Source organism: Tricharina praecox (assembly GCF_024521635.1).
Source record: "Tricharina praecox strain CBS 144465 chromosome Unknown BZA05scaffold_3, whole genome shotgun sequence".
NCBI lineage: Eukaryota > Fungi > Ascomycota > Pezizomycetes > Pezizales > Pyronemataceae > Tricharina > Tricharina praecox.
Window position 1 is genome coordinate 1 of NW_026250405.1, and position 19,758 is coordinate 19,758.

General features: G+C 54.6%; 7 protein-coding genes and 1 non-coding gene across 8 annotated transcripts; 2 read left to right on the forward strand and 6 right to left on the reverse strand.

Annotated features, from left to right (window-relative positions):
* Positions 1-938: 938 nt before the first annotated feature.
* On the reverse strand, positions 939-2,123 carry BZA05DRAFT_415523 (uncharacterized protein; the record flags this gene model as incomplete). Its single annotated transcript, XM_051485313.1, has 5 exons — positions 939-975; positions 1,060-1,077; positions 1,222-1,254; positions 1,576-2,057; positions 2,115-2,123. 5 exons carry the CDS (start codon positions 2,121-2,123, stop codon positions 939-941), a joined length of 579 nt encoding a protein of 192 aa, XP_051342766.1.
* A 2,751-nt stretch (positions 2,124-4,874) lies between these two features.
* BZA05DRAFT_470973 (uncharacterized protein) lies at positions 4,875-5,692 on the forward strand (the record flags this gene model as incomplete). Its single annotated transcript, XM_051487930.1, has 2 exons — positions 4,875-5,005; positions 5,068-5,692. 2 exons carry the CDS (start codon positions 4,875-4,877, stop codon positions 5,309-5,311), a joined length of 375 nt encoding a protein of 124 aa, XP_051342767.1. The 3' UTR covers positions 5,312-5,692.
* BZA05DRAFT_386177 (uncharacterized protein) lies at positions 5,184-5,692 on the forward strand. Its single transcript, XM_051482470.1, has one exon. It carries the CDS (start codon positions 5,327-5,329, stop codon positions 5,537-5,539), a length of 213 nt encoding a protein of 70 aa, XP_051342768.1. The 5' UTR covers positions 5,184-5,326; the 3' UTR covers positions 5,540-5,692.
* A 2,349-nt stretch (positions 5,693-8,041) lies between these two features.
* Positions 8,042-8,114, reverse strand: BZA05DRAFT_t49. Its single transcript has one exon. It is a non-coding gene; the product is annotated as a tRNA-Lys (tRNA).
* A 146-nt stretch (positions 8,115-8,260) lies between these two features.
* On the reverse strand, positions 8,261-8,974 carry BZA05DRAFT_158292 (uncharacterized protein). The gene has a single exon (XM_051479064.1). It carries the CDS (start codon positions 8,849-8,851, stop codon positions 8,378-8,380), a length of 474 nt encoding a protein of 157 aa, XP_051342769.1. The 5' UTR covers positions 8,852-8,974; the 3' UTR covers positions 8,261-8,377.
* Positions 8,975-9,097: 123 nt separating this feature from the next.
* BZA05DRAFT_441443 (uncharacterized protein) lies at positions 9,098-10,639 on the reverse strand (the record flags this gene model as incomplete). The annotated part of the gene is made up of 1 exon (XM_051486661.1): positions 9,098-10,639. One exon carries the CDS (start codon positions 10,637-10,639, stop codon positions 9,098-9,100), a length of 1,542 nt encoding a protein of 513 aa, XP_051342770.1.
* A 306-nt stretch (positions 10,640-10,945) lies between these two features.
* Positions 10,946-11,633, reverse strand: BZA05DRAFT_386182 (uncharacterized protein; the record flags this gene model as incomplete). Its single annotated transcript, XM_051482471.1, has 1 exon — positions 10,946-11,633. A coding segment is annotated over exon 1 (302 nt), but the record flags the coding sequence as incomplete, so codon positions are not given.
* A 5,138-nt stretch (positions 11,634-16,771) lies between these two features.
* On the reverse strand, positions 16,772-19,548 carry BZA05DRAFT_386188 (uncharacterized protein). Its single transcript, XM_051482472.1, has 2 exons — positions 18,684-19,548; positions 16,772-18,622 (listed from the first exon to the last, which is right to left on the reverse strand). The coding sequence occupies exons 1-2, from the start codon at positions 19,452-19,454 to the stop codon at positions 17,042-17,044; spliced, it is 2,352 nt and encodes a 783-aa protein (XP_051342772.1). The 5' UTR covers positions 19,455-19,548; the 3' UTR covers positions 16,772-17,041.
* Positions 19,549-19,758: the final 210 nt, after the last annotated feature.

Sequence of the window (19,758 nt, forward strand, 5' to 3'; positions counted from 1 at the left end):
GGTAGATGGCGATGCATTGTGTATGTGTATGTGTGCGTGTACTTGTCTGTGTATGTGTGTGTTTCCGTGTCTGTGTTGTGTCTGTATCTGTGTATGTGCGTGCTCGGCGAGATGAAATCTGAAATCTGAAATCTGAAGTTGTGCTCGGCGAGATGTACGAGGCAAGATGTGCGAGACGAGACGGTAGGGTAGGAGGTAGGAATGCGCGGACGATAGTCGGGACTCGGTTTGATCGCAAAGCAAAAAATATAAAAAGAGATATGCAAACGGTCTTGGACAATGAAAACGGAAACTGGCAATCAATCAATCTGAATCAATCTGAACCGATGTGTGAGATGTGCGAGAAGGCTGCGTAATACCTACCGAGCTCCGAGCTTCAAGATGAGGATTCGCGACTGGGATAGGTGGGTATGGAGATGGAGAACGAGTGAAGTGAAGTGAAGTGAATCCTGTATATCCAGCACAGTGCCAGCCTGTTAATCACGAACACGGTACGGTACAGTACTCTACGCGCAGGAAGAACAAATAAATATCAAAAACGACGAGAGCTCGCTCGAGTCTCGAGAAGAGGGGATAAAAGGGAGTGGACACCTCCGTACAAGTACAAGTAGTACGTACTCCCAGCACCGCATGCTGTCTGCAACCGAAGGTCCGGAGTTTCAAGGGATGTTGGTGTTGATGATGCATCCCCCTACATACCTGGGAGCGATCCTATTGGCCCGGCAACGTGAAGCTGAAGCTGGAGTTGCCTCACCAGTGACCTTCCTAGGTATTCTCCCGCAAACCGCCTCGCGAGCCGCGACATTTATCCCGGGCCTCCCAGCCGAAGCCACACACCATTGGCCCGACAGTGGACACACAGCCACCCCGTGAAACAATTGTTTTTACAGAGCGGGGGCTCGCATTTGTGGGCACTGGGCGTGGCGGTTTCGCGATAATCACAGCTCAAACACCGAAACCTGAAACGTGTAGGTACTAGGTAGGTAGGTAGGTAGGTGCGCCTCCTGACCTTGACCTTGAGCTTGGTGCCAGCCGAGGGTTGGCTCCTACTCTACTTACTCTACGGTATTGGGATAACTGTAGGGAGAATAGAGTGGTTACATATCAAGAGAGAGAGAGAGGGAGAGAGAGAAAGCATGATCCGCAACCGCGTACCGCGTGCCGAATCGTGGAGAAGACGATGGTGGGTGCGTAGGTACTTGAGTAGGTATGCATACCTACGTTTCTTTAACCGTAGGGTACTCTAGGTAGGTGCTATGCAGATGTGCATGGCAACAAAAACAAAGGAGTAGATGTGGATGCCGTGCATGAGCCAATTGGATCGCAATCGCGGGGAGAAGGAGGGTGCGAGTGACGGTGCATGTCGTTAGATGGGTCGTGATATAGATGCATCAATGGGCTTCACGTCCAGCGCCGTGTCGCGATCAATCAATCTCTTCCATACTGTGGGTATTTGGTTCATTCGTTCTGCTATGATAGGTACGAATGCAGCATCTTGAACATATGAATGCCCATCGCATAGGTATCCTCTAGAGCAGCACGACCCAAAACAAAAAACAAACATCAACCGTTTACGCCCTCTGGTCCTTCTCCAAAAACCACTTGACGCCCTCGACGAGATAATCATGATCATCGACCTGCTTAAGGCCGCTAACGACAATGACCGCGGCAACGCCATCGACGCCCCTGATCCTGACCGGGAATCCGCCTCCATGGACCGCGTAGACAGCATCATCAAGCGGGGCCATCTCGCTCAACCTATCGCCGGCGAGTCCCTTCGCGACCATCTTCTCGCGCATGTACAATGTCGAGCATCCGTAGCGCAGCACGGTCGCCGCCTTGCGCGTGAGCCAGCTCTCGGAGTCTAATGTCGAGCCCCCGACGGTAACCGTCGTGAACAGGATCTGACCGGTCGGAAGCGTGATGCGGATCGAAACCGGCGTCTCCGGGAACGCGGAGAGAATTCGCGATCGGATGATGCACCCGAGATCGAACGCGTCCTGCGCGTCGAAGTGCGTGAAGAAGAGCGTTTCGTGCTGCGTGGTCAGCTCGTCGAGCTGGAGCGAGGCACGTCAGTCAGTCGGATTTCGGCTACGGGATTTGGAGGGACGTACAGAAGGCATTATTGTACGGTTTTGGTGGGTGGAATGGGTGGTGCGGTAGGCGGGGTGGGGGATGATGGATCCGCGGTAGCGACGAGATGATGATGTAGGGGAGGAGATGCTGATTGCTGATTGCTGATTGCTGAAGCGTGAATCAGGGTTTGTCACGAAAACAATGGTTGATACATACCCGGCCCCGCACACGATGACGTTTTAAAGCAATCACTCTATGTACCGTAGTTAGCAGAGCCGCGCCGACGGGCCGGCGGGGACGTGCATATTTTTCTGGGTGTGGAGACAAAGATGCTTCTAGCGGCTCGTCACCCGAAAGGAAAGAATCAAGACCGGCCCGAAGACTCCATAAAGTTCACGGAACTCAATCGGAGGCGTGGATGGAAACTGTGACCCGTTCTTTGTTAAGAAAAGTAAAGTTTCCCACGAGGGCTGTGATATGTGACTGTTTACGTGATCAATCCACCTCGCTTGGATCGGTCCGGACTAAACAGCAGCAGCAGCCAGCCCTGGCCGGCCGCCCTGGGCCCTGGTACTTAGCAGCCTCACTTTCGAATCGGCCGCCCACAGCCGATCTCCGCCCGCCAGCCTCCACTTCACGGCCACACTAGTTACACGATCTCCCCAAAAAAATCGACGGGCCCTCCTCAGGACTCGATATCCATCAGACATCCTGTGAGCATGATCGAACGGCTGGGTATATATCTACCTATATATGTGTGTCATTCGCGCGTCGATGCCTCCCCTCGGTCGGATCTCGGAACTCCGATGATCGTTCGTGGTTTGCTGTTCTCCCTCGCATCGATGTGGTGGTCCATTGATGATCCCGGAGACGGAGAGCGTCAATCTATTATCGTATTCGTAAGGGTGGAGACAGAGAGCGTCAAGCTATTGTCGTGTCCGTAATACCGGAGAGAGAGAGAGAATACGGCAATCTATTGTCGTATTTGTGATGGTGGAGACAGAGTCGCAGAGAGCGCCAATCTATTGTCGTATTCGTGATGGTGGAGACAGAGTCGCAGAGAGCGCCAATCTATTGTCGTATTCGTGATGCTAGATGAGTCAGCAGAGTTCCCTCTCTGCGGACGTGAGTCGTAAGTGAGCGATGGCCGCCAGCGATGGCCGCAAGGACAGGCCAGGCCGCTAAGGAAGTTAAAACTTGGAAGTTAGAAGTGGTTGCTGTTGCTCTTTCCAGCCACAGCTACATGCTGCTTCAGCTGTGTGAGTCGCACCGAAATAAAAACACCGAAAAAGCAAGTTCGGCTGCGTGGGATCAGCGGCTTCAGCTGCGTGGGCCCGCACGTGTCGTCACTGTCGTGTCCAATCCACGATCTCCCCCTCCCCCGCAAACCCGCTGTCCACTCACTCACGTCGGAATTCGACGAACCGGTCGCCGCCGCTCACCTACATACGGTACCGCACTGAGTGAGGATGCCCTTTGCGTTGCCTTGCTTTCTTGCTTGCTTTTGAGAATGGCTTGCAAACGCACCACGGTTGGAGAGAAAAAAGAAAGAAAGAAAAGAAAAGAGAAGAGAAGAGTTCTTCCTTCTAGCGCCCGACGCATCTCGATTGTCGACGAGCAGAACTCCGAAGCTCCGTCAGCCGGATACATATGGAATTCCGAGTTGCAGCCGAGTTTTTCTTTCCTCTCCGTGCCGTTCCTCAGGTACCAGCTGCTAGCATCACCGCTTATCCTTCACGGCCGGAAGGAGACAAAGAGCCCTGCGCTTATTCCCGCTCCGTCTCCTACCTCCGTAGTCAGCATCTGCCATCAGCGCGGAGTTCCGGCGGTTGATGAATGCAAATGCAAATCCCCATGTCAGCCACTCCATCACATCATCTTCGGATCGTATCATGACTCCAATCGATCCATCCGCCAGTTCGTCCAGCCAGCCAGACGTCAGACGTGCATTACACGACAGCTTACCCCACCCCCTCCCCCACCCCCTCCTTCCCTCTCAGCTGGAAGCTAGAGTAAGCATGTAGAACATACATACATCCATACATCCATACCAGGGTCCGATCGGCTCAAGATCGTGCCGCTTTCCAACCATGTCCGTCGGACCCCGGGTGATGAAGTCTCCGAAAACGAACGAAGAGAAAACTCCGCGAGAACGAGAGAAAGACGGAAACAAGCGTTTCTTCCCTTCCTTGGCCTGCCGGATCAATAAGCGAAACGCAGTAAAAATTCCCTCGCTCGGAACCAAACATGAGTCTCTGTCGTGTGATGGTGGTGGTGGTGGTGGACGGTGGTGGACGGTGGTGGACGGTGGTGTGTACCTACTACGGTACCGTACTCTAGTGGCAGTAAGGTTAAAAAGCGCAGCCTTCCCATCCCACCACAGGCAGTCAGCCAGCCAGCCTATCACCACCACGACGTGGCTGCAAGCACAAGCACAAGCACTCACTTAATATCGTATCCGCATGGAAATCGACTCACCAAGGCCCCCCCGCCTAATCCTACATACCACCCACATCGCCAACGCAACGAACCACTGCCTGCACGGTCCTGAGTGACACATCACACGTCCCGTGCCGGGGGTTCACTGTGAGTTCAGCTGCACCAAGGATCCGGAGGCTTCTGTAAGATCCGTCTGGAGACAAAATAATAAGAAGCATCCCCCCCCACAATCGATATCCCAATCCATCCATCCAACTCGAGGTCCGCACGTTACATACACTCCCCCGCGAACCATCAGCCCTGTACACCGAAACCACTTCGGCCACATACGAATACATCAACATCCGCACACAAATACAATGCGTCCCTCCACCCTCCTCCTCCTCCCCATCTTCACGTCAGTAGCGTCGGCATCACAAATCGCCGTCCTCCCGCGGGCAGAGAACTACGACCTCCTCGCCCCCGCCGGACAAGTACCAATGCCACAACTGTATGCCCCTCTCATTCCCCCCCTCACCCTCACCCATCCCTCATTCCTAACCTCTCTACCAGAAGAAACAACCACACCCCCGCCTCCCTCCCCTCCTCGGCCGAATCCACGGAGTCCGCAGAGTTCAGCCAGATCCGCACACAGACACAAACACAAACACGCACTCCCGCCCGGCGGCGACGCCGCTCCGGCAAGACGAAGTCGGCGGAGAGGGAGAAGGAGAGCGCCGGCGATAGGAACGAGGGTCTCACCGCACGGCAGGTCGTTGGTGCTGTGGCGGTCGCGGTGTTGGTGGCTGTGTTTTAGCCGTGCTGGGGTGGCATGGGGGGGAACGGGGAGTCTGTTTTTGGTTTTTTGGTTTTTATACCTGGCGTTTGGGCGGGGGGAACGGAGCTTTTGTTTATGGCGTCTTATGGGCTTGGGAATGAATGGACGGACATGGGAATGGGAATGGGAATGGATGAACATAGGTATGATCGGGGGAAATGGCGGGGAGGACGGCGCTGGAGCCTGGATCACTGCGATGCATCATGATCCGGCTGTGGTGTATTATACGCATGTACATTGTGGAGGATTATAGGATGTAAATATTTTCCGCGGGAATGCGCACAAATGGGCCAATCGATCAAGAAAGAAAGTTGATCATTTAATATTTATTTGGTTCATAAGTGAGAATTCGGGTGTGGGTGATTATGGTAATTATACCGAGTACGAAATCCCGTTTATAAGGAACTCGGATATCTAGGACTTTGCCATCCCGCTGTTTAATCTTCCGCCCGTCCGGACCTCTAGTGTGGAGTAAAGTCCAACCGTGATACAACCGCGATCCAACCGTGACCAACTGAAAAGATGGGTGATATCGTATGACGGCTCACGCCCGTCTACTCGTTTATTCGTATGTGTTCGCCTAGCAGGCAACCCCGGCTACATAGACAAACATGCATCTGCCAACCATCCAGCCAGCCAGGCTCCAAGAGATGCACTTACAAGGCAGCCACCAGACTGCCCGCCAGGTTGCTAGATTGCCAGCTAACACCGCCCACCGCCCACCGCCCGAACACTACGAGCCCTCCAGATATCCAGCCGGACATTTAGCCTACAAATCTCCGAACCTACAAACCTCCGAACTTCCGAACCTCCGAGCCGCCTTCACCGCCGGCACCCCCGCCCCCACCATCCGCACGCCCCCGCCCACGCCAACCCCCACCATGCCCACCATCCGAACCCGCGGTGCACCCGTAAAACCCGTAGTTCCGTACGTGCATACGTCACGGCTCATCTTGACTCTCGAGCTCGCACCCAATCAGCACCCAACCGGCAGCTACATAATCGGCACCCAACCGGCAGTTAACCAGCACCCAACTGGTAGCTATCCAGCAGCGGGCACGGAGCACCCACCAGCGGACCCACCGCTCATTCCGGATCTTCCAGAATTTCCAGAATTTCCGAACCTTCCGCACCTTACGGACCCGAACCCCCACGAGCCCCGTACTTCCATACATACATACGTCAGGGCCGCTCTCGAGCTCGTATATACCGAGCCCGCAGTTAACCAGCGCACGGTGCACCTAACCAGCGGACCCACTGCCCCTTCCGGATCTTCCGGATCTTCCAGAACTTTCGGACATTGCGGATCTACCAGATCCACCAGATCTTTGGGATCTTCCATGCCTTCCAAATTTTCCAGAATTTCCAGAACTTCCGAACCTTCCGTACATACGTCACGGCTCATCTCGTTCGCACCCAACCGGCAGGTAACCAGCAGCGCGCACGGAGCACGCACGGAGCACCTGCTTGCGGGCCCACCGCCCATTCGGGACCTTTCAGAACTTACGGGCCCTTGGATTCCGGACCCTCGCGAGTCGTAAGTCCCCGGGTGGGCGGTGGCCAAAGCGCTGAACGTTGCACCCTGCACCCTGTTTGCGCGCGGAGTACTTTGTTTCCCGCTTTGTTTCCCACACTCCCCACTGCTCTGTGTGGCTACTGGCTGTCGGCTCCACGGCTTGCGCCCGCTGGCCGCGAGAGCACCCGCGAGAGCTGGATGTGCGTGGAAACTTCAAACCATATGCTACTACCAAGTATGTGGGTATGTGAGTGATAGCTAATGATGCCCTCACTGCTCGTCACTCGACGGCTCATGAATATCCGTGTCGTTCATTCATCAGTTATCACGCGTCTGCTTACCTATCCTAGACTAGCTCCCATCAGCCTTGGCACTGCCGCAGACTTCTCCATATCCCCATCTTGTATGCAGTACCTTTCTCTTCTCTGAGCAATCCATCTATCTACCATTGTATATCTCCAACAATCCGCCTATCGGTCATTTAAAACTGAAGATCTCTCTCTCTCACGTCTACATGCCCATTTCGATGTCGCTAGTTCTTTCCCTGTTCCTTTATCTTTTTGCATCGTCGCATAAGCAGCCTTTGTGGCTTTTGTGGCTTCTCAGAATTGTCCCTATCTTTTCACCAGAATCAGTCTCTTTAGCCCTCAGCCCTCGGCCTAGGTAGGTAGTCCGGCATTGTCTATCGTTGCATTTTCTATCTAAGGCCTAGCTTCATCTCGTTGTTTCCCTTTAAAAGCAATTTCTTTTCTAGTTTTGCTCGTATCATCACATCAACCAGGTCAAGTTCTTCCCTCAATTTTAACACCGCCGCACGTAACTACGGGCGTGACTGGGTTTTGTGGATGGTCCACCTCTCTCTGTCGTCAATGTTTCCCTCTTTGGGTGCGGGCCGTGCAGTCGAGTATCTTGCTTGCCGGGCAGAGGGCGTATGTATGAGACGGGGTTGCTATTACCCAGTACACTGAGCCAGTGATCTGGACTCTGGAGTCTGGGCTGTGGACTGTGGTGGTGAGTGTGGATTCCCAGGGAAAAAAATGTCCGCCACTATAATCCACACTCCCTACAGCTTAAATCCGGCGAGAATCAAACAAATCGTACTCCATTGAGTTCCGTGTAAACGCCTCCACAGTCAACCCCGCTGGAACACAGCAGGGAAGAACCCAGAAAAAGTCAAAAAGGTCAAAATTGAAAGCCCCACGCGGGGGTCGAACCCGCAGCCTTAAGATTAAGAGTCTTACGCTCTACCGATTGAGCTAGCGAGGCTTTGCTATGTTTGCGCTAGTATTATTAATACATACCCATCTCCATAAAGAGAGTAGTACTTCATTCGCTCTGGTCGATTCAGTGATTGTAATTTGTAAACAGCCTCCACTCTTGAATCTTCAGCCGAAAGCAACACTGAGCAACACCAAGCAATGAGTAACGAGTAACGAGTATGTAGAGCAGTCAATCCGAGCAGTCAAGCCCCACAGTCAAGTGAACACTGAAGTAGAGCAAATAGAGCAAGTAGAATAGGTATGTAGTAGTTATGTACAATCGCTCCTCGCTCCTCCCGAGCCCCTCATCTGTTTCACTTCGCTCCTCCTGATACTCCTCCTGATACTCCTCCTGATGCTCCTGATGTTCCTCCTCCACTTCCCCCTCCACCCAACCGTCTCTAGGTGCCCAGCAATGACCCAGCAAAACAAATCTAGGTACTCAATCTCAGTATGTACTCCTCCCCCGTCCCCGCCCCCTTCCCCCCTCATCCCCGCCCTCTTCCAACATCCATCCTTCCAAAGGCCGGGGCCCAGGGCCGGAGGCAACATTAACCAACCCAACCGTAAACCAAAAAATCTGTATGGAAAAGAAAAGCAACAACCCCCAAGTTCGAGAGAGAGATAGAGAGAGAAGAAAAGGAAGCGGAAACGCAAGGGAAAGAAAAAATCAACAGTCGTAACTCCTGGACCCCAATTTTCAAAGAAAGAAAGAAAAACACCGAACAAAACCGCGCACGCCATGGAGAAAGAAGGAGAAAGGAATGAAGGGGGGAAATAAAACAGTTAGGTACATACTTGGGTGGATTGGTATCACGCAGAGAAAAACGAAAGTTAATGAAACATTGAAGCAAGAACGACCGTCCCGAAAGGGGAAAAAAGAGGACAAAATGAATAACCTGTACACCTGGGATCTCACCGAATCGCATGTGTGTGTGTGTATGTGTGTGTGTGTGCGTATGTGTGTGTGTGTGTGCGCGCGCGCTCCGTCTATACGACGCCTCTGACTGTGCTATCCAGCACTGGCGTCGCGGCCTCCGACTCCCGGAAGCCATCGGGAAGACTCAATGCGATATCGATTCCCTTTCCGTCGCAGATTCCAACCGTGCTCCACCGTTCCTGCCCGACCTTCTCCTCCTCGACGCCGTCCAGCGAGAGCAGCTTCGGTGCTAACCTTCCAACGCTCCCCGGTCCACCCTCCGACGGCTTGACGTCGACGCTCCGGACTCTAACCGGCACCTTGACCGCACCCGCGGCGTCATCCCTGTCCGGGAGTTCCAGACGATACCGCCTGATGCTGCCGCGATCCTCGTCTCCATCTTCCCAGAACTCCTTCTTCCCACCGCATCCCAGGATTCCCGCGCCGCACAGAACACGCTGCCGGATCCACACCCACGCCGACCGTTTCCGCTTGTCGGCGGCCGCATACTCTGCTCTGAGCGATTCGAGGTCCTTCCATGCGATCGTAGTGGGCTCCAATGGGGTGGCCGGGGCGACCATGGTATCCCCTCCGGAAGATGATGTGTGTCTTGGTGGCAGGAACTGAACGGGGGAGAGGGAGTCCGCCGAGTGAGAGAACCCTGTGCTGAACGGGAGGAATTCGCCGTGCACACGGTCGTTGGGGTATTTATGCGTCAACGACTGCTTGATCTCCAGCCGCTTCTGCCGCCGTGCCTCGGTGATTCCCTGCGCCGAATCCCAGCTCCACTGCGGCCACGGTGATTTGCTGCTGGAGGCGGGTGGAGTGAGTACCCCTGATCCCGACGACGAAGGCCGCGCATTGAGTGTCGTCGACGAAGAGATGATGGAGACCTCTGCCGATGTCGATGGGCGGCGCCCACGAGCGAGCCGATTACTGTTGGCAGCGGCGGTCGATGCGGTCGATGCGGATGTGCTCTGACGGGAGAGCATTTTTGGATTCGATGCTGTCGATGCGGATGTGCTCTGACGGGATACCATTTTTGGAGTCTTGGAGTCGGTGCGAGTTAACGGTGGTCGTTCGTTCTCCTTGTTCCTCGAGCTCCGCCTAGATGATCGAGTGGCAGACGCATTGCTATTGCGCCGTGATCGGGGAGGGGGCACAACGCTCTCTCGTCGCTCCTTAACATCCTCCCACGCGTCAATCTTGATCACCGGTTTCGACTCACTCCTCTCCTTGTTCTCGGTGGGCTCCTCCGGGTCCAGTGGCTCGTTGGAGACACTTGCGACGGCGCTCCACCAAGTCGAATTCGAGACACACGATACATTGCTCAGTGTTCTCGCCCTGTTGCAGCTGCGCAGCGTACACGTATCCGGCTTCCTTCCGGTGCCCAAAAATCCACCCCCAGTAGCAGAAACGCATTCGTCGAACGGCAGACCGCCAGGTGAAGACATTCCGATATTCCGTATACGGGGTGACAGGCTATTCGGATCAGGAGAGGTGGTTGAAGACGGAGTTGATGGGGCTGTCGAAGGCGCAATATTGGGAGTGAACGATAGAAAGGTCGACACCGACATAAATGAGCGCGGAGTCTGTGCACGGTCGTCCGCCATGACGGAGAAATTACAGAGGAGAAGTTTGGTCCGGTATTATAAGCTTGGTCCCTCTCCGCGCCCGCTGTGACTAATTAGATTTCACTAGGACGCTCTATTATGCGAATGTTTCCCGTTTCGAACGGACGAAGCCAGCAACGTCACAGGGTTGCAAGGGGCAGTGCTGCGGTCGAACGCTGAGCTCGGGTGCGGAAGCAACGTTTTTTTTCTTTCTGATTGTTTGTGAGGAAGTAAGGCCAAGCACATAAAGCTGACGTTGCTCACGCAGTGGTCGAGGCGCGGGGCAAGCGGCAATTGCGGAAGCTGTCCGGCTTGGAGTGGATCGTGGGTAGTGGTGGAGGTGGAGGTGGTGGTGGTGGAGGTAATTGTGGTGGTGGTGGTGGTGGTGGTGGTGGTGGTGGTGGTTGTGGTGGCGGTGATGATAGTGGTGGTGGTTAGGGGTTGATTGGTTGACGATGCCTGAGCCCGCAGGACTTTGTAGATGAAGCGTTGACAGCAGGAACAGCGGAGTGCGAGGCGGGAGGGGGAGAGCAAACAAAGGTGGGGAAGAAGAAGGGGAGCCGTCCTTTAGTATCGTCCCCGCTCCCCAGAATTTGGAAATACTAGAGGATGTCAGTCTCGTCCATCCACTCCGTATCTGCCCCCGGGCCGGATCGAGTTGTCAGGAAGCGGCGTAGCGGCGGGCGAGCGGTTTTACCGAGTGCAGTAGAAGAGCAGCAGAAGCACGCTTGGGTTGGGAGGGGGGGGAGGGGGGTTTGAACTTTGGGGGGGTCCCGGTCCAGGGAGGAGCGGTGCTCAATGCTCATGTATCTCTGAGACCTAGAACGCTGTGTCTCGACTCTCCAAACTTCGCTGTGAGCGCCGTCCGTTTTAGCCCACAGCCACGCCCAACGAAACAAGCGGTTCAACACCATGTGGACGGACTCACGGAACTACATACCAGTACTAACTAGCAGACAATACCCTTCTACTTCTTCTTCTTCTTCTTCTTCTTCTTCTTCTTCTTCTTCTTCTTCTTCTTCTTCTTCTCCTCTCTATATATCTCCTCTTTGATCTTCAAGGCTTCTGCACGAGCGAGACGAGATTAAAGACGCAGCGGCGAGGGGTTTTTTTCTCGAAAGCAGTCCCGACATGCACAAGAGCGTAGGTATGTAGGCAGGCCCGACTGCAAGCAACTGCAACTGCAGTTCAAACCTCACGATGCTGCCCTTTGCGCTCGCTGATCACCGACTCGCGCATGCACACACAAACACACACTAGAGAACCCAAGCCACTTTCGGTCCGGGTCTGGAAACTCAGAGCACAAGAGGGCGTTAGTTAGCTGCGGGGGGGGGGGGGGGGGGGGGCGGCGGCGAGAGTCCGCGGTGGTGGTGGTGGGTGGAGTGACCTAGAGCACCCAGAGTACCCAGAGTACCCAGAGTACCCAGAGTACCTGCCTTGCTTGACCGACCGCTTCTCCTCTGTCTCAACTCGAGCCCTTTTTCGTTCCTTTTGTTTGCTGCTTCTGCTGCTGGGAGAGGGGGATGGGGCCGTACTGGACTGGACTGGATTGGCTTCGATCCGCGGGACTTGCCTTTGCCTCTCGCGTTTTGCGGCTTGTGCGGATCGAGTTAAACCGGGGGGTGGTTCACGCGTGTAGATAGATAGATAGGCGAGAGGCCGAAGCCGAAGCCGAAGCCGAAGCCGTGGCCGTGGTCTTGGTCGTGGTCGTTGTTTGGTGGAGAGGAGGAGACGAGATCTGGGTCGACCGCGGGTTGGAAGGACGAGCTGAGCATGAACGCCGTTGGGTGAGCGGGAGAGGAGGGGCGGAGGAGGAGGAGAAGGGCGAGGGCGGAGATTGCAGAAACGGCAGGACAGTTATCTATCAAAGTGCTTTTGCAGCAGCATCAGCAGCAGCTCCTCGTTCTCTTGTTTCTTTTTCTTCGTCCTCCATTCTATTCCCATTTGCTTCACGGGACACTCCATCTATGCATATCTCGATACATGACCAACCACTTTATCACCTGCCCCCCCTCGTAGGTTCGCACTGCTCTGTGTGCTCTGTGTCACCCGTTTCCGTCGTCGACCCTCCTCGTGGACCTCTCTCATGCAACACGAACATGCAAGGGCGGACAGGCCGCGTGAACTGAACGGACCAGTGCTGCATCCATCTGCATGTGAACCCTTCCCCCTCTGCAGCAGCAAGCAGCAAGCAGCAAGCAGCAAGCAACCAAGCAAGCAACCAAGCAATCAATATCTACACCGTTAGTTTGCAGAGTTAACCGACAGCCTGCAGAATTTCAGCAAACTCTTCTCGAGGGGGGGGGTTTCATCTGGCAAGCACTCGCGTCGAGTTGGTGTTTGTTCCCGCCACCGTCGCCGTCCGCGTCCCTGTCCGCGTCCCTCCCAACTCCCAACAGCAGATCGCCAGGTGTACGCCCGACCAACCGGCAAACAGGCAGGCACAGCAAGAAAGAAAGAAAAGAAAGAAAACCCCCCCATCGGCTGTGGGCGTCGGCTTACTATTGCTGGAGCCTCCCGCATGATTCCTGGACATCGAACCCACCCCACCCCACCCACCGCAATCGCTATCCTGGTGGAATCTGGATAAATCCATCCATCGATTCTTCGGATCTATCCGAAGAGAGAGCAGCAGGAAAAAAAACTGCTGTCGTGCACGCACGCAATGTTCCGCCAGTTAGAAGTAAGCTTAAAGGTGGACTGCATACTTGTATGTAGAGTAGGTAGAGTACGAGTAGAGGCGAGTGCGAGTGCATACATATGGTATGGTGATGAGCACGCCTGCGCCTGCGGACTGCTCACCGCCACTACATACGGCTCCACGAGAACTACGAGAACATCTGAGGCGGGGTATGTACCGGTGTTGGAGTATCTACATAGAGAATCGCGTTCGCTCGTTGGGTGTCATATGTACTCTGCTCATGTAGATACTCTACGGTACTAGTCGGTTATGTACTCGTTAGTAACGACTCGGCGTTCACCTCGCGATGTCCATAGTGTGGAGAGGGGAGGGGGGGTGCTTGGCGGTCATGGTCACTGGACCTGGTAAAAGTATCTTCCGTACGATGTTGCATCTCCATCTCCAGCGTGCAGTGGGGTCGCAGACCCGCAGACTTGCAGACTGCCAGGATGGGCCTCGGCACTTTGAAGGGCGACTGGACGTTGGGCGCGACGAAGCAAGGAACCCAGCCGCCCGCCCAACAGCAGCTCACCCTCCGATTATGTAAAGTGCGACCATCAGATTATGTTCTTGAGAGAGAGAACCGTCCGTCAGCGAAGATTTTCACTTTCACTTTCACATGCTCGCGAGTCATGCTTGCGAGTTGCAAGTCGATCCTGACTGAGGCTGACTTCTCACTCCTGCTCCCTAGACGTTCGACTCGACTCGAAGGTCGAGAGTCGACGGAGTGTTCAGGTGACATGTGCGATGTATCATGTAACATGATGTATGATGTCGGCGGCGCCGCGGCGGTGAACGCAAGTTACGCAATCGACGCAACCAATCAACGCAACCAACCAGCGTAACTAACGCAGCCTTGCATTCCACAGCCCCTCCCATCCCCCCTCCTCCCCCGCGCAGGAGCTCGATCGCCCAGTCAGTGACTCCATAGCCCCTCCGTCATGCCATGACATCCCACCGAGAATCCTAATCACAGCCCGCCTACCGTATGCCTTCCTTCTCGTCCCATACGGTAGAGTACGTTTCGAATGGCAGGGGACCAGGGAAGGAACCGCCTTATGCATCATGAAACGTGAAACGTGATGTCGTCGTCGTCGTCGTCGTCGGCCTGCGGCACGAGCTCGGCAGTTCGAAGAATGTGGCACTTGGAGTCTTGGGCTGGCGGGCCACGGCTATGGCTGCATTGGCTGGTGCGATCATGGTGCAATACATACAATCTAAATAGGGAGGTTCTGCAGATTCCACGCACCACAACTACAACTATCAGGGGGTATCAGAGGGGTTTAGCTAATTGTTGAAAAGTGGGAGGTTCTGCACCGCGAACTAGAACCACAACTACAACTAGAACTACTGTTGGGACTACAAAACACGCAATAAAACTATGGAGTGGTGGCGCGGCCGTGCACAACTGAGCGATACCGCAAGAGACAAGCGTTGGAGACAGCGACATGGTTTGCACCCTGTCTTTGGCGCTTTCATCCAATCAGCGTGTTTGTTATGATCCAGAATAAATCGAGCTAACTCGCGCTACTGACGAACTTCAGTAGTTGTTGGTAGCGTCGATGACCCCGGCCCACACGACAGCTAGCCTGATGACCTTCCTCAATCAAGTAGGACCCATGTCCGTTGCTGTGGTGATAGTTGTAGTTGTAGTTCGCGGAGGGGTTGCAGAACCTCCCTAATAGCACTAGGCGCCGTGGCCTTGCGACGCCTGCGACATCTTCGCCACTTTGTAAAGTATCATACCGGTAGGTAGTCTACAAAGTACCCAGGTACTGGTATGTAGACAGACAGGCAGGCAGAGTGGTCTGCGGAGATGGCGATACTCAAAAGTATAGGTACTCTACAACAGATATCACGGCTTTGACGGGCGCAAATCGCGATGCAATGGCGGGGCGGCGGGATGGCGGGGCGGCGGGATGGCGGCGGCGGCTCCGCCCTCTTCTGAGCCCTCTTCTGAGACTCGACTCGACGGAATGAATCCGCGCGCGAGCGAGCGGTGAAGTGTGCGGTCCCAAATTCCAAGTTCCAATCCACATAAGCCACATGAAGCCACAAATAAGCCCACATCTCCACAGCTCCACATCTCCACATAACTAGAGTATAGTAGAGTATCGATTCACCCGGTACTAGGTAGAACAGCCTGAACACCCGCGAAACTACAAGTCTACTCAGGTATGTAAAAGAAAGAGAAAGAAAGAGAGAAAAACACCCCCCGATGCTCCCCCCGATTCTCCCTCCAATCCTGTTGGACATTTGGTATTGGGCAACTGTCCACACACGTCGTATGTATCGTACTACTCCACAGTAGAAAACGTCTGCGAATTTAAATTTGTGCGGCCCCGGCCCCGGTACGGCAGAGTAGGTGGGTAGAGTATTTGATCGCCGGCTTACATACGTACATCATACATAGAGTACTTGGTACAGTGATTACAGTGCTGCACCCGGCACCGCCGCACCGCCGCACCGCCGCACCAGGCGTTGGGCGGCCCAGCAGCCTAGCATCCTTCCTTCTTCTTTCCTTCCTCCTTGATATACTCTACATATCATATCGCTCATCTCATCCCCAAGCCTCAAGGCTCACACCCACACTGCGGCGAGCATCGAGCATCAAATTGAAAATTCTAGCAACGCGTGCGCCGGGCGCAGGCATATGTATGATAGAGTACAGAGCAACATGGTAGTAGAGTGCACACCACCCGCACCCGCCTTCCCCTGCGCAGGGAAAAAACGTTATCACGGCTGATCGGTCGGCAGGGGGAAGGGGCCGGCGGTGTTTGATATATACCCAGGTGGGTAGTAGGTACCTAGTAGGGTAGTAGGTGGTACTGGTACATATGAGATCCACATATGGGTTTGATGGGCTTTCTGGGCTTTGTGATTGGTGATCGGTGATTGGTGGTGGAAAGTCATACATGTTACCGTACACAGCTCATCCCACCAATAATCCTGCGGACAATTCCATACCTTACTCACCAGCCACAAATCTGTCAGCGGGAGTGTTGGATCAGCTGGTAGTACTCGAGCAGTCCACCGCGAGTGAAAGATAATGAGAATGAGAAAGCATGACAAAATAGCACTTTCTCGACTCAGCGGGACCAGCCCTACATACTCCAGACTCCAGCTCTACTATCCTGGTACATGACAGGTTGCACGTGAGTGGAGGTGGTGGAGTGAGCTAGGGCTGAGGGTTTGAGCCGGCTGACTACCTGTGCTGGATGAGCGAGTGCGAACTGAACGTACGATCGATGAATTCCCGACACAAACGGGTAGATATGTAAGCTCTGCCCTGCTAGATTGCAGCGTGGGATTTCGGTGAGATGGCTTAATGTCTATGCCTGCATTGAATTTGCGAACTGGAAGTGGCTTACCTACCGTATCTATTCCTCGGTGTGTATCAAGTCGGCCACCCAGAGTGACGGTTCGGACTCCGGATTGGTGCCGTTATGGCGTTCGCATTTATCGATTGTGTATTTGCAGAGTTACGGGTATCTACCTATCCACTCATGGCGCAGCAGGATCATAGAAGTGGCCCAGATAGACAATCCTGGTGCGATGGCACCAAATCATCAACATTGAATGGACCCTCGGTCATGCCAAACTCCTATTCCCGCTAGATTCCTTGCCAAAGAGAAATGGTAAGAGCGAAAGTATGTACCATTCGTAAAGAAACCAATCCCGACTGCCAACCCGTCGACCTAGGTATATGATATATCCACCATTCATCCCACACACCACTGCAAATCAACCGACTGCCGAACAGTGCCGACCACAGTATTTCCATTTACAGAAGCCCGATCAAGCGTCGCTTCGACGACGACCCTATTCTCGAACCTAGCCACAGCACTTCCGGCGGCACTTTCGGACCTCAAGGAGACCAAAACGCCGCGAGTCATAGGATTCGTAGCGGGGGGATTCTCGACGATCAACGCTGGTCTGCGGATCCTGTCTGCACGCGGGCCTAGCACTCGCACTCTAAACACCAGTTCTGAACCCTCCTGTGCCATATCAAAGACTTCGCCGAGATCCTCCCGGTCTTCCGCGATGAAATACGAGATGAACTGGGAGAACGCCAGGCCCTCGGGCGATATGCGGGCCGTGATGCCGACGGAGAAGAATCTGGACCCGTAGTCCACCTCATTGGTCATGAAAGTTGCTGGCGCCCAGCGGAACCCGTCCTCCTGGAGCCTGGGCGAATTGGCAAAGATGATGTTCGGCGAGACGGTGGAGAGTGATGCCCAGAACGCCTTCATCCTGACCAGCGGATCGTGGCCTGGGATCTGGAGTAGCTTCTTGGGGCTTTTTCCGAGCAGTGCCGATACGCAGATCGTCTCGTCCGCCATCTTGCTGCTCATCCGCCCCTTGAGCGAGGCGGCGACTAGTTCCAGCCCGCGCTCCCCTCGCATGCGCGGCATGGTTAGCCGGATTGGTATAATCTGAGTAGTTGCACTGACGAATATCTGGTTCGCGTAATCATTGTACGTTTCCAGTCGTTGCATTAGCATTTCATCGTCGTAGTCGGGGCAATCGGGATATTCCCCGACGGTTTGGAGCGCATATTCCATAGCTTCCACATCATCGCCGATGAAAACGTCATCAGCGGCCAGGGCACGATGTATCTTCACCGTAAATACGTCGTTCGCACCGAAGTCCGGCGCGCCCACGAGCCGGAGCCGGTTCTTGGTGACCGAGTTCACCTCCCGGAACTGTGCATCCAATACGCTCACTCGCACCGTGCCATCCCCGACCAGAAAGTACAGTTCATCGGCCAACATTCCTTCCTGCAGCGTCCAGAGCCGCTGCATCCACGAAGAGCAGCGGATCCTCATCAGCAGCTCCTCGGGAGCGCTGTGCACGCCGGGATCCGTCAGCGAGGAATCGAGCACCAGGACTTTTCCCGCTCCCTCGTATGTCCTAGCCATGAGCTGGATCGCCATGTTTCTCATGTCGTTGCTGAGGGGCACGCAAATGGTGTCGATCCAGAATGGAACTGGGTGGTTCTCGGGCTCGTAGAGGCCGTTAACCAGCTTCTGCAGCTTCTGCAACTGGCACAGTGGAAGCGCGTTCTGCCGCGGGTTTCCCATGCCGTCCGACCACACGTGCGAAATCGCTACGTAAGGCTTTGAGGGGTCTGCTGCGGTGATGCTCACGATTGGAGCGCTCGAATCGGAAGTGATCGCTGCCACAGATATGACCGGAATGCCTCCGGCTTTAAGGATGGCTGAGACGGGATGACTCGCTGGGCTTTCGACGACAATGTGTTCACATCCGCATCCACTGCTAGTCACCCGTTCGCCCAGTTTCTGGTGGAAGTATGTACGGTTAGAACCACTGAATATCGAGTTAAGCACAGGGGGGGAATACCGTCAAGTAACTTTCTCGAGCGTGTCTCGTAACGTACGTATCCTCATCGATCTGATTGGCGACACAAGACACATCCGAGCACTTTGAATGATCTTTCCCGAGTCCCTTCCGGTCAAGAAAGCTCACAAACACTATGACTGACGGGGTATTAATCCCCAGCATAGCTACCTCTCCCAAGCACCACCCCGCCTCCTGGAGCAGTTTCTTCACGAACCCTCCAACATCCCAAGTAAACGTTTTGACCTTGTACACCGCGTAAACATGAGGTCTAGCCTTATCCAAGGCCTCCGCCAGGAGAACGATCGACAGCAGCACAAGATCCAGCTCTGCCGCCTCGACGTAGCCAAGCGAGTGGACCACCTCATTCACCCGTGCAAGACACTCAGTCGTTCTTTCTAGGCGAACTAGATTTTCGTCCTCGTCGTCGGGGCCCTTTAGCCGCACCTCGCTCGCGATCCAGTACCATATATACCGCTGGAGGTTTTCGGTGGTGATCACCCGCTGTCCATCCTCCTGTTCGGTGAGAAAATCCTCGCGGGTGAATGGCACGCCCGAGATGTTTTCGAACACCTCTTGGAGCGTCCCGAAGTATAGCCACGCTTGTAGGAACGCTGCGAGCTCGTCCACAGACGTTGCCCCGGAAATGTCCACACCTGCGCGAGTGGGGTAGCTTGCGAAGCCCAGGTTGTCGTAGGCGTACTTCGAGGTGCAAAGAAATGGAACCTTCAGCGGCGCGCGCACGGGAGACGAGGGGAGCGGTATATGGTCCATCTATTCCTCTGGTGTTTGAACTCTTTGGTTGGCTCGTGATAGTCGTCTGTTGGCCGATGGGGGGAAGCTGATGCAGGGAGAGCTTTCTCTGTTGCAGCGGGGGTACCTATGGTTCTACTCTACTAGGTATATCCATAGCACGTCCCGGCGCTTATGAGAAAAAGGAGAGAGCTGTCAGCGCACATCTACGGCGATCACTCCGCCTGAAGTGTCGGGGTGCCTAGTCCAGTAGAGCGGCCTATATGATCGCCGTGCGGACCATCATGAGTACAAAGGTTCCGATATATGTACGGTCGACGGTCTG